The following is a 13565-nucleotide window of genomic DNA, read 5'->3' on the forward strand; positions in this document are numbered from 1 at the left end:
CAGCGCATCGTCTTTAGCATTTAGTAGGCTTATGTTATCAAAGCTAAAGAGACTGCACACAAACGCAACACTGCCCAATCCCAAAGAAATACAGCGCTCAGCCTCGCAAACTACCCAACACAAGGGGCGGAGTCTGCACGCATTAGGTTGAACTCACAGGAAGCTTTTATTACATAACATGCTTTAACATACAGCTGATGAGCCAGTGACAGCAGCTGTTACAGAGAGAAGACAAGCGACACAGACAGATCACACACAATAAAAACAAACATATTTCTTCTTGATTAACAACAAAAGCAGAAACCACCACCAAACAGAATATTTATTTGTTTAACAATTTAAAAACCTGCATGGCACAATGATAACACACGTTTGTTCCAATCCTTTAAGATTTCATTAATGAACAAATCATTTTTCCTTAGCACACCACAGAGAGGCGCTAAACTAACCAAAGAGATCTGCTAACATCCATTTTTGTTTTCCTGTGGAGTTACCAGGTTGCTGGAGCCTATCCCAGCTACTGTGGGGGCAAAGGCGGGGTTCTGGTGGCCGGTCCCATCGCAGGGCCGCCTAAAATCATGTCATGTGTTAATCTGACTGTTTCTTAACAGCATAAGTATAATCTAAACATACATAATAGAAGATTTTCAAACACTATACAGCTGGAAAATAAAATCAGGTTGGTATGGAAGGGAAAATGTGAAATTGTCAATGAAAATTGTATTATTCATTTAACTTATTGATAATCTTTGAGAAAAATCACATACAATGGAAAAGAAAGGGTGAATTTAAGGTAGCGTTCCCCCCTGGAGACATCTGGATCCCTGGGATTAAAAATAAAGACAAAAAAAAAAAAAAAAAAAAAAAAAGGTCAAGTTTTAACGTTGACGTAATGAAGCACATACACAGTTAATGGTTGTAGTTTCACCTGTCGTGGCCGTTTATGAAAAGAAGCTGTACAGATAGGAGAACCCGACAATTCCAATGATGGCACAGCACAATGTAATCATCATTTTTTTCTGGAGGGGAAAATGGAAACAAGCAGGAGTCAGAGAATTGAATTTGACTGTATGGCAACACATTTTGATTGATGGACAAAGGTTTGAGGAAATGTTTGGGAAGAGTAGAACTTAGGGTCAGATAGGTTTAGGAGAAGGAAAAGGTGACACGGCTTACCTCCTCTTTTGCAGCGGACTTTAAGACACTGGTTAATGTACAGAGTGAACTCTGCTGACAGCAGCTACTACTCAGTCATATAACACATTCAAACAAGTAATCAGCTACAAGATTCACACACAAGCAAAAAGGGCTGTCAGCAAGTCAAGGAAATACTTTTATTTATTTTAGGAAACCCAACACTACCGCAAAACATATTACTGCTTAGTTTACAATGAGGCTATTCTATGACATTCTTATTTGGGACTGAACTTTAATTCTGCTAAATCAAAATAAAAATATTTTTTGCAGAAGAACACGTAGAAGGAAAAACATCATCCTATTTGTTCCTGCAACTGTGTGGGGTGAGCAAATTATACCACTGCCTCAAAAACACTTGAAAAACCTGGTATGGTAGATATAAAACTCAAATTCTTTGGTTTTTGATTCACAGGCACCTCTTTATGGATGCTGCGGCAAATCTTTTATTATATATTAAAAAAGTCAGGAACACAGCCTCAAGTGACACTAAATTTGGAGTCAAAGCTGTTCCAACAAAAACTTAAGTTTTTTTTTTTTTCCCCCAAATTTAAAAAAAAAGTGAATTATTAACCACATGACAAAATCCACAGACTCCCATCAAAATCTGGGCTATAAATAATACATTTAAAATACTTTTAAATGTGTTCCCCTAAACATTACTTTATTAAAAATATTACTATAAGACATAGAAGGTAATTTATGGGTGCCGCCTTTTATAAAAATGTTTTTGTTTTGTTGAACTGTGTGTTCCCGCTAAAGGTCCATAATGTCAGTCAAAACTCCAAACAACACAGGTGTAAATTAAGACAAGTAAAAACATAAAACCGCATTGAATTATGGGTGAACACGTTTTATGGAGCTGCTAATACTGTGTTTTGAAGTTGACAGGTGTGCTGCGAGTGTGCTTTTATTTTGTAAAGTCAGAAAATTGAAGTACTTTATGTTTGGACACAAAAATATAATTAAACTGATCATGTATGATTATTTTTAATGGTTTTAATAAAAATGTTAAGATGAACAAGAACTGCCAAAATAGTTTTCAATGTGTTGCATTCATGGACCAAACAAAGTGGTGATTTTTTATTCAATAAAAGGACAATTTTAACTCGAGCATTGTTTCAAGTTACTTTGTGGTCAACAAAAATTTGCTTCATGCCGTGGTTTATGAGGTCCATATCCAATGTTAAACAGAGAAGCCCCACAATAAACCATGTTCAGCTCGTGTTTACCAAAAGAAATATGCAATTATATTAGCCTGTTTATAGGGGAAAAAAAAAGTTCACAAAAACATGCATACCCTGAAGTGTTTAGAAAACACAGTAGAAGTTTAAATACTAAACTACAGTAAGCTCGTATGTGTGAGACTTGAAACATTCACTCATACTTATCCAAGAGAAGAGAACTTCCAGCACTTATATTTTTCCATAATAACTTTATTTCATTTGTTATTTAATAATCACACAAAAACATTGTTTAAAAGTATTTCAACACTTATGGGAAACAAGATAATCACTGCTATAAACGTTTCTGCAAACATTTTTGGCACTAAAACCTTTTTATTTTTACCAAATGTCATTTTAGTTACAGTCAAAATGAAACTTCAAGTTATTATTAGTTTGCTGTCTTTTTGTTGCAGTTTTATCATATTTCCCACAAGGCATCATTCACATGGTTAAATTTGACAAGAACACCTCTTTAAATGGAGGAATCGTAAGAAAGTACTAGCAGTTTAATTTAGTTAAATGAACCGAGACATAAAAAAAAGAACGATAACACAAAAATAAATCTATTATTTACATGATAATTACATATAATGGAGCTTACTTTGATATTCTGAAGTGTGAAAGTGCTGGAACTCCCCTCGTCAAACCAATCAACTCCCAGTTAAGTGAACATTTGGTAGCTTTTTAGGCTTAGAGTGTCAAGGCTCATGAAGGCAAGGAGTAAAGGATCAGGACGTTGTGTGCTTCTACATGGTGTCACAAATGTACGACAAACACAAAGAGGGGAACATTTGAAATCTTAAAACAATGAAATGTTCAGCGCCACTGGAGTGATGAATTTTTCTGCTTCCCCCTTTTTTGGCCTCCAGAGGTACAGCAGGTATTGTACCTAATGTCAGCTTCAAGTGCCAATTCCTCATTTGCAGCATAACATTCTCCAAAGTGTCCGTAAATGAGGGACCGCACTTCTCTTTTCCAGTGTTTCAATGCTACACAGTTCTGTTTAAAGGGTGAATTGTTCGGTCATTTGCTGCACACATGAATTCAGTCATTGGTTTCCACGGCAGACTGGCGGTAGCTTGGAGTGCATGATGGATGGTGATGGAGGCAGTCCTACTTTATTGTCTGGGTGAGGATGATGATGAGGACGACGACAACAAGCACAGCACAGCATACAGCTATGATGATCATCTTCTACAGAAGGAGAGACGAGAGGGAAAGGATGTCAACACGAGCCCAAACACACAAACCCAAAATGTCAAGCCTCCACCAACACACCCCCCCGTGTCATCAGCAGAAACTAGAGCCAAATCATGCAGGGACGTAAAACGCCACACCCAAGAACTTCAGTGCACACAAAAACACACCTACAGTAAGCTCCCTGGATATTCAAAACACACAAGCATGCAGTCTACGGGGACTCTACGGCATGCCTTATACAGGTCCGAGGTTACTCACCTTCAACTCTTCTCAAACTTAATTTTGTAATCCCACCCCCAACCCGATACTGAGGGCTAGTACTGCCAGCAAGATGACCACAATCACCACTATTATCACCGTTTTCTACAAAGGAATAACCAAGCACACATATATTACACATCCTAAACATTCATGAGCAGAAATTATGTTTTCAAACACTTCATATTTTTAGCATCATTGCCAGGGCGCAAGGAGTTCATGGAAGAAACAAAGATTTCATGTTTCTCCTGACCGTTACCAATCAAATGACATGAGCAGTAAGGGGTCCTGCTAAAAAACAACGGAAGATTAAAAGTTTAAGACAAGAGACAGAAAAGATGGAGAAAAGTGTTCCAGTGGTTTGAGGGGGGTTCAGGTTTCTTTTGGATGTACAGGAAAAGGTGTCAAACACAACAGGTTTCAGGGCTGGGGACCATAAACGGGTCAAGGTGCAGATGAAGGGTCCTTGTTGTCAAACAGCTGGTTTCCCAAAAGAGATTTAACCAAATGAAGTCCAAACTAATCTTAAAATACATTATTTAGGAAAATACCTTCATAAATGTTACAGTTTTTAACCATTTCTTACAATTATTTGTGTACATAATAAAAGACCAAACTTCTAGGAGGTGTTGGGTCGTTTTTAGAAGGTGATTACATTCAATGGACAACGACAGACAATTCACATGAACAGACGAGAGGCGTAAAGCTACATTCACTCTATTCTCGAAAATTTACGTTCAAGCAACCACTTCTAATGAAAAGTTGCGGGTTTCGGGCTTCCCTGTTCAAAACGCTCATGCTCATGTGTCGCTACGCACGTTTTCAGATGCTACGTACCTGAAAGTTGAAAAAAAGTCCAACTTTGATCAATCAGAGACTCAGATTTGGCAGTGACATATGGATGGCATCCTTTTAACGGAAGTTCCAACCGTTAGAAAATTGATCATGGAGGACAAATTGATAATGTGCGCCCAGCCAGAATTTTACGACACCAAGTCTTTCATTTATCGGAATAGAGCTAAGAAAGAAAAAGTCTGGAGCAAGATTTGTGCCGCTTTGACATTTCACACCAAGCCTCTTCCAATTGTAGGTGCATGTGGTAGTAACCATTAGCAAAGAAGAAATAAAAATAAAAAAAAGAAGCCCCTCCCTGCTTGTCTAATGTGAACACCATATGGTTTTATATGTTATGTGTGAGAGCATAAATTATTTCAACCTACTTACATAAAGAATTTATTTTTTAACAGTGGCGCACAGAGGGAACAGGACGCTTTTGACAAAAAAGGGAAATTTATGGATTTTCAAAAGGAAGAGCTTAAAATTCGGAAACAAGAAGGTATCTTTCCTGTCCCACACAGCTCACATCATGCCTTCTTACACTGACAATAAAATATGAATCGTGTTATGATAACAGAATCCTTTTCTCCTTAGGGAACTATTTCTTTTGGGAAACCAGACTGCTGCCATTGACAACCGTCACTCACACGCCGAGCTTCTTGCTGGAACTTGGCGGCTTTTTTAGTGTCTGCAACCGCCCGCTCCACAAAGCCCACTGACTGGTCCATGTTGCTCTCAATCCTGTCAATCATCCCACCCTTACAGGGACAACATCCGAGGCAGCAAAAACATAGTAAAAGGAAAGAAGTAAAAGAAAGAGAGTAAATCCCCAGAGCGTGGCGAACACACAAGTGGGACTTTTGTTTTCGAATGGTGAAGTGTGACTGCATGCTTTGAATGTGTCAAACGCAGTGGAGGGCAGGGTTGGAAACATAACAAAAGAGGAAGAAGTAACAGTAAAATGTAGCAAAAGCTGGAAAAATGACATTACCTTGCGCGCTTTGGTTTGGTACCTTACAGCTTTTTTGGTTTGCTCTTTTGCCTCTACTATGTGGTCGACTGACTGGGAAACATTCTTCTCTATGTTGTCTACAATGTCGCCCTGAAACATAAAAAGGTTCATTAGGATATAAAGCAGCACTTATAAAAGCAACAAGGTAAAAAACAATAAATTGATTTTATTTAATACAGTTTACTATATTTCAACTTCATAAATAAAGAGACCAAGACAGTCAGCCGCTTAGAGCAAAAGTATTGAGCGACTTTGAATTAATAAATGTCTCTAAATTTAGTTTAAAGTCAAAGGCTTTTTAGTTTATTTAAAAAAAAAAAACTCCCCGAACTGCAAAAAAAAAAATAAGATTCCTGTCAAAAAGCAAGAAAAAAAAGAAAAAGCATGGAAGATAAAGCGCCTTACCTCACTCAGGCCTTTTCCTCAGATTGCATGAGTTAAGCAGCAAGAAAGAGGTGGTCATACTTAACTTTTTGAACATACAAGGGTCAATTATTAAGCCCTATGAATTTATAATAGCCAATATTCTTATGCAAACTAAAACTAATAAATAAAGCTGGATTTTTATTATAATACACTCCTGTAATGCTGTGATGAGATGAAGGTGGCAAAGCCAGAAGAGGATGCAAGAAAAGCATGGAACTGGAAAAGACAAAAGACAGATGCAGGAAGGCTGCAAGGCCATCAGAAAAGACCAGAGGGTGAATTTAAGAGTGGTTAAAGGAATGAGTATGGATGAATTCAAAGTTTTGAAGAGTTATACAGAAGTTTACCTGGCTCTCCACTAGCATGGCGATGTCTACAAACATATCATGCAGCTCCTTGATACTACTTTCCAGACGGACTATGTCTTTATGTCTCGACTCAATTTCACTCAGAGCTTGCTTTGAAATCCCGGAGTCCACAATCTGCAAAAGAAAATATGTGTATTTGCACCAACAGAAGTCAATATAAACAAAAACATAATGTGCAAATCAAGATATATTTTTCTTAAATGGGTGTGGTCAAATCTAACCACTTGAAGACACAAAGAAAAAATTTTTTTTGGTGTTTTTAACATGTACTTGTAACATTTTCCTGTGATGGGGGACATATGTAAAATAATTAAAGATTATAAGTGCATTTCTGAGCATTTCTTTACACAAATTGTGATGGATCAAGAGCTGACAAAAACTCGCAGTTTGAAAAGTGCCTCAACTAAAAAAAAAAAGAAAAACACCTCAACTAGTGATAAGTAGGCCAAAGTCTCCCTGCTCCACCCCAATTCTAAATCCCCCTCTTTACGACAAATAGATCCACTGACGGCTTAGTTCTTCTCGTCTGAGTTACCATCTGGCTCAAAACTGTACGACTGGATAGTTTCAAAAGTGCTTGTCGGTTTTTAGCTATGCTAATGTTAGCTTGGGGCTGTGCGGAGATGTAAGCTTGCGGGAGAGAGTGTAAACAAAGAAATGCTGGGATGTCAACGTAGGGCTACAACAGCCATAACAAAGAAGCAAATTTCTAATGAGCTCCTGCAGCTCTGCATGAAATATGTCTTTAAAAAATGAAACTAGCTTTCTGAATTTGCGGAAAAACTTCATAATGATAATTAAAAGACCACTGGGAATGATTTTTACAATAGAAAACTGTCATGGGATTTTAAACACTTTTTAATAAACTAATCAAGTTAAGAAATCCCATCAGGCTGATTTAATTGTAATTTTTTTAGTAAAGGTTTTGTGCATTAATGACGTTCAACAGGGTTCTGTGTTTGAACCAGGATTCATCCAACTAGTTTTGTGTAGGCAATGACATGACAGTCATATACAGATGTTCAACCACATTGGTGTTCATCTGCTACGAGGAACCGTGAAGCCATTTTTCACCAGCATTTTTTTTTAACTCCCAGGAAAATAAACTTCTATAAAGAGCCTCACTTTACCAGTGCAATATAACAAAAATAAGTTAAATAATGCAACCTATAAATGTGTTACTAGAACATTGACCTTGTGTGGATCATTATTATCAGTCAGTTCCCAGAATTTTTCTAAAAAGCCTTCAGCTTATCAGCTGCAGCATGAAAACTACCAGGAAAAAAAATCTTGTTTCAGCTTGTTTATTATCCAGCTATTCAAAGCAGAATGGAATTCAAAAATTCTTGTCCTCACATGTGAAATTGAAAGAACAAGCCAAAGTATATGTTGGATATTCTGTTGAGACTGTGGGCTCCCTAATGTTTGATTGAATTTTCTAAAACCCAACAGGAGGCAGAGCTTTGAATGAGCAACCTTGTACCTCTCTGTACCCTTAAAGTCAGACTAAACTACATTTTTAAGTTTGTGTTAAAATAGATTATCCCTTAAACATGCTGCTACAGATCATGACGACTAAAGAAAATCCTCACATAGTCCCACATGATTCACGTAGACCATGATGGAAAATAGGAAACATCACAAGAGAAAAAAAAACAGATATTCATATTGGAAATAAAAATTTGAGTGGTTGGGTAATTTATTTAGTAAAAGGTAAAGCTAAACTGCATAAAAGAAATTGAGGAAATTGCTTTTTGAGCTGGATTATTACCAGCCTCACTTGTTTAAAAACTGTGTTTTCATTTAAAAATGACAAACACACAATGTTCTGTTGAATTCTTCCCCTCCTTTTCGGAAAACTAATTTCACACAGTTAGGAACAAATTCCAGACATGTAAACCAAGTCTGCTGGCTTTCCCTTTCCTGTCCTTTTAACACCCCCTGTCCGAGTGCAGGTGGGCCGTATCCCATGAGCTCATTTGTGCTGGGGGTGTCCTCTTTTACAAAGGAAGTTATTTTTCCAGCTTCAATGCACCCTGACCTTACAGTGAGGAAAGGGGGTTTATCAGGATGAAGCCTTAATCCTGTTTTTTTTTGATAAGCTCAATTTATTTTTGTTCCAAACTAATTCAACAATAACTGAACTAAAGAGTTGACTTTAGTTTTTAATAAATTATTCATATGTTAATTAGCTAGGCTATTTGTTGACCTCTTGACTATTTAAAAATATGAAGATCAGTGTCCTTGAACACCTCTTTAATCCCAAACCCTCTATTGTATCACACTTCCTGTCTTTCAGTCCTTCTATTGACTGAAAAGTAAAGCCCTCAACAACACCTTGATTTGCTAAATCTCACAATTTTGCGGCAGAAAATCTTGGATCAAAATAAAGTGATGAGGCTTAAATAACTCAGAAAAATCAAAAATGTTCAGGAGGTTTTAAAAACTCGGGGCACGAGATCAGATTGACCAATCATCGACATTATGAGAAAAGCTAGGATGATGTTAACAAGAGGTGAAACGGTGAGCACGCTCTTAAAAAATGTTCACTCTTACCCCTGCAGTGAACACAGCAGCATTCCCGCTCTCCAACATCTCCTCCAGTTCTTCATCTGTTGTTGCTTTACCAGCTAGAGGATACAGAAGAAGAAAAAAAACATGCGTTAGAGAGTGTTGACCATTTCCTGTATGTCTATGCAAGTACATATAACTCACTGATTTCCAACTGTCTTTGAATGCGTCCTTTACTCCTCTCCCTGAAGTCCACCTGAGCTTCATTATACTTTGTCATTACTTCCACAAACTTCCTGGATAGGACTGCATGCTGGAAAACACGAGGGAAAAAAAAAATAATAATGTAAAAATTGGATATAAAAAAAAACATTTTTTTATAACACGACTCACGATAAGTTAGAGATATTGTGAAAAACTTGGTGGATGTGATATAAAGTGTTTGTTCACAGATTCCATGCTCAAAGGGACAGCTGTAACGAAATGAGCTCTACATTTCTTATCTGTTAGGTTTTAGGGGTGTGTTTTAGAAAGAATCTGCGGATACGATGCGTATCGCGATACACGTTTCATGATACAATACACAACCGATATATCCCAAAACAGTACCAGACAATATTTTACTTTTTTTTTTAATTATGACTTAAGAAAAATCTGAATATTGATACATTTTTGATGAAAATAAAATTGTTATTTAATGATCAGAACATTAAGCACTTCAACTCACCGTCATAAACAAGCTGCTTTTACCTAAGCACATTCATGGTGTTTTTCTTTCAGTAATTTAGGAAACATTTAGGTGGTATAAAAAAAAAAGCAAGACTGAACTACATGTGAGACCAAGTTTTATACAAAATAATGAAATAATGGAGTTGAAGCTCATTTGTTCTTAAAAAACAAACAAGAAAACAAACAATGACAGAAATCCAAATGTACTTGTGATTTGCGTATCCGCATGTCAGCTGACACCCTCTCTTGCTGCTGTTCTGTCTCCAGGTTCCTCTCAATGGCTGTTAAAAAAAATATATCCTTAGTCTTAAAGAATTTTGCTAGATGTAATAAGACACAATATTATGAGAAATTGAAAAAAATAAAGTAGTAGAGAAGACACTCACTCTTAAGTTTGTTTCTTGCATTGTTTGCCATCTTCTTGATGTCATTGGTGATAGCTTCCAAATCATCTTGGGTTTCTGTTCATAGGAACCACAAAGATAATATTTTTAGTCAGCTTGAAAAATAAGAACTTTTTAAAACAGTAGTATGAGATCTGTTTAGCAAATTACAAAACATGCATGACAAATTTTTAGGAAATTCAAAGGGGAAATTAAAGTTATAAAAGTGTTGTAATTTGGTTGGTCATTTCCATAGATGCACGTTGTGCAAAAAAAACGGTTACTTTTGATTGAGCAACATCAATCCAGCACTATGTAGGGAAGAATACTGTGAGCTCAATAAGAGAAGTGAAGCTAAAATAATTTATCTTCACTCCGTTGGTTAAAGAAAAGGATTAAAAAGTGCTTTGGACCAACATTTGTTTCATCTGGTTGCTGGAAGTATATTCTCATCATTAAAATGCTGTATTTAACTCATGACATATAGAATCAAAGAGAAGAGTCACAAAAGTAATGTGGACAGACGATGTGCAGAAAAGTGTCTTACTCTGTTCTGATGTGGGGGCAGATAGGATGACAGAGTACAGCTTTTTGACTTCAGCCACGTTCTCATCAATTTTATCAATACTACTCCTGATGTCCTCAATCTGAAACCAAACAGAATCATCCAACAACTCACAGAGGAAAATACCAAGACACCCAACGTTGAGTGATACCGTAAATGTGAGGTTTGTGAAGGTTAGTGCACTGACCTGAGAGAAGAATTCATCCATAAAGGCTGCATTGTCCACAGCGATCTCCACCTCATCGTCATCTTGATCACAAGTCTAACAGGATAAAAAGATGCATCAACAGCGATTATTAAATGAATCAAAAGTGTTTAATAAAGACCGACTACTGCTGATAATTCAGTATTTTTTCTGTTCGGTGTATAAATGAATGTGAAATTGGTGCTGAGCTATTTTCTGATCACTTTAGTTAGAGATTTTACTTCACTTTAGTAATGTTGAATTCATAAAACTGTCCGTCTATAGTTCTGAGTTAAAAGAACATGCAATCCTCAAATATTTTTATTAGGTGTAGCATATAGGCAGTATCTCCATAATAAAAAAACAATGCAAGCATTCAGTCTTTAAAAAAGGACCATACAGTACAACTTTACATGACAAATAACTTCTAACAATGACTAACAGATTGAACAAATACCAGAAATGATAAATAAGATTAGATTGCTGTTGATATGAGCCTGACTTGTACCAGTTTCTGTAAATATATGTGAAAGGAAATATCAGTTTCGCATCATGCAATGGGCACACTGTGAGCTACTGTAAGTCCAAAGCTAGGGGAGGTTTGCTAAAATTATGTTGTTTTTTTAATAGCTAAGCACCCTTTCAAGCAGAATAAAGAGGTAAAGCAGCAGAATGTCGCACTGACCCATGGCGTGTTCTTAAATGATGATCAGAAAGTATCTTTGCATCAATCAAAGGATCTTTGGAAAACCGTGTTAAAGATGGAGGGACATTTTTGAGTGGGCTTCCTTGCAGACAGGAGGACAGAGCAAAACCGAGTCGCCTATAAACAGGAGTCAAATGTGAGGCCATCTGTCCAACAACTAAAGCTAGGTCAGAACTGGGTCACATCACAGTTATCCTAAGCCTGGAGGAAAATCAGCAGAACATTTTATAGGAAACGAGTCTCACAATGCAGATAAAAACCTCAACACCCAATCGTGTGCTTCTTCAAGCTACGTATCACGAGATGTAATCAGACTATCACAAAGTTTTAGTGTATTGTCCTTTTCATTTCCTTGTTCTGTTTTTAAACTATTTGAATACATTCTTTGCCATCATAATTAACTTTAGAGGTAGTAATGACCTGATACAGGTTCAGATACATTAACCTGTTATGATGTTTTTGCTACATTTTTTGGAAAATCCTTTTGGGTTTTATCAAGATACATTTACTTTTCATCAAATTATGAAAAACTGTCATAATTATTGGCTTTTTTAAAAACAAACAGAGAAACTACAAACTTCTGATATTATCCATCCATGTTAAGCTTAAGCTGCATTTTTTTTCAAAGTGCATCCTCAGAGTAAAAAATGAGTTTTTACTGAACTAACACACATGTTCTTCTCTTCCAAACCGACACAAAAACCTAAAGTTCATGCTTTAATTAACACTTAAACTCCTTAATACCTATTGATGCATCAAATCCCTTCGGCTTGAAAATTATCATAATTTAGCATCGACTTGAAAGCAAAAACATCAGTGCTTTTTTTTTTTTTTTTTTTTNNNAATAAATCCAGGTGTCAAGGGTTTAAAAGCTGTGTCAATATTAAAAAATACTCCTTGCATTCTTCTACTTGTACATTTGAATAGATTTGGTCCTCGCTGGCTCTGCTTTGTATTCTCATTTGCCTACACAAAGACAGAAGGGAATTCCAAGTTGGATCCTACAGGCGGCGTGCTCTGCAAGATTTGCATGTTTTCCTCTTTGTTAGCAAGAGTTTATTTATGTGTTCTTCATAAAAAGCGTAAAAAAATGCCAGTTTAGAGGATCCCAAATGTAGTAAAGTGGTGTTAAGAATTTGTTGTTTGCTATTATTTGTGTGTGAGTGTGTCAAACGGATTGTGTTTTGTTTAGCTACCGACAAAAACATCGAGGTCAGAAATGCACGAGTCCCAGCCTTTACGAAGTATGGAAACCAAATGTTAATACTTCCTTGATCATCTCATCTACAAACCAAAAGGTATATTAAAAGAACAATAGGTCTAGTTGACCAAAGTAAGTTTACACAAAAAAAAATTACTCTTGTCGTAAGTGTTACTAATGGAAAATATTATTTTTAAACAGTTAGCATTAGCCGTAGGAGCTCACAGTTTTAGGTTTAAAATGGCTCAAATTTTAAATAATTCTAAATGCTGCTGGTGTCCTGTTAGATTCTTACTCACCTTAGGTTGATGTCAAGTTATACAAAAAGTACTAATGGAAAAATACTTTAAAACAGACTAACGTTTGTTAGCTGGTTTGTTTTTTTAATTCAAATAAAATCTGAATTTTGGTTTGTGTTTAATGATTGTGAAGGATTTAATTTCTTAAATGAATAAAGGTTTTACAAAATCAAAAATGTTTAAGGCTAACTTGCATTGGGCTATTTAAAGAAATCATTACAAAGCATAACAAATAAGTTAGTGTGATAATTGTTTTTCTTTTGTTCATTTTAAAACTTTATACACTTTTTGGAACTTCTTTAGGTTCCAAAGAACAACAATGTTGGTTGTGAACTTATTTCAGCTTCTCTTAAGTTTAAATAAAATAAACATTTATAAGGAAAAATATAGTTTTTATTTGCATTAATCTATTGACTTGAAAGATGAAAAAAAACATGCAAATGTTAAATAGGGAGTTCACACCAAT

At 36.1% G+C, this 13565-nt stretch overlaps 1 protein-coding gene across 4 annotated transcripts in view; it reads right to left on the minus strand.

Annotated features, from left to right (window-relative positions):
* Positions 1-308: 308 nt before the first annotated feature.
* stx3a (syntaxin 3A) overlaps positions 309-13565 on the minus strand; it is a 20660-nt gene continuing 7403 nt past the window's right edge. Inside the window, exons 2-11 of one of the 4 annotated variants that reach the window (XM_024283714.2) lie at positions 10897-10971; positions 10692-10791; positions 10148-10222; positions 9969-10042; positions 9237-9345; positions 9078-9151; positions 6501-6635; positions 5363-5473; positions 929-1019; positions 309-824 (exon numbers count right to left, since the gene is read on the minus strand). In XM_024283714.2, coding sequence (XP_024139482.1) covers positions 942-1019; positions 5363-5473; positions 6501-6635; positions 9078-9151; positions 9237-9345; positions 9969-10042; positions 10148-10222; positions 10692-10791; positions 10897-10971 — 831 coding nt within the window. In that variant the 3' untranslated portion in view covers positions 309-824; positions 929-941. Of the gene's footprint in view, positions 1020-2240; positions 3615-3878; positions 3984-5362; positions 5474-5706; positions 5818-6500; positions 6636-9077; positions 9152-9236; positions 9346-9968; positions 10043-10147; positions 10223-10691; positions 10792-10896; positions 10972-13565 lie in introns of those variants that run through there. The other 3 variants (XM_024283712.2, XM_036213930.1, XM_024283713.2) reach the window with 3 other exon arrangements.

Source organism: Oryzias melastigma, linkage group LG10 (genome assembly GCF_002922805.2).
Source record: "Oryzias melastigma strain HK-1 linkage group LG10, ASM292280v2, whole genome shotgun sequence".
In the NCBI taxonomy this organism is placed as follows: domain Eukaryota; kingdom Metazoa; phylum Chordata; class Actinopteri; order Beloniformes; family Adrianichthyidae; genus Oryzias; species Oryzias melastigma.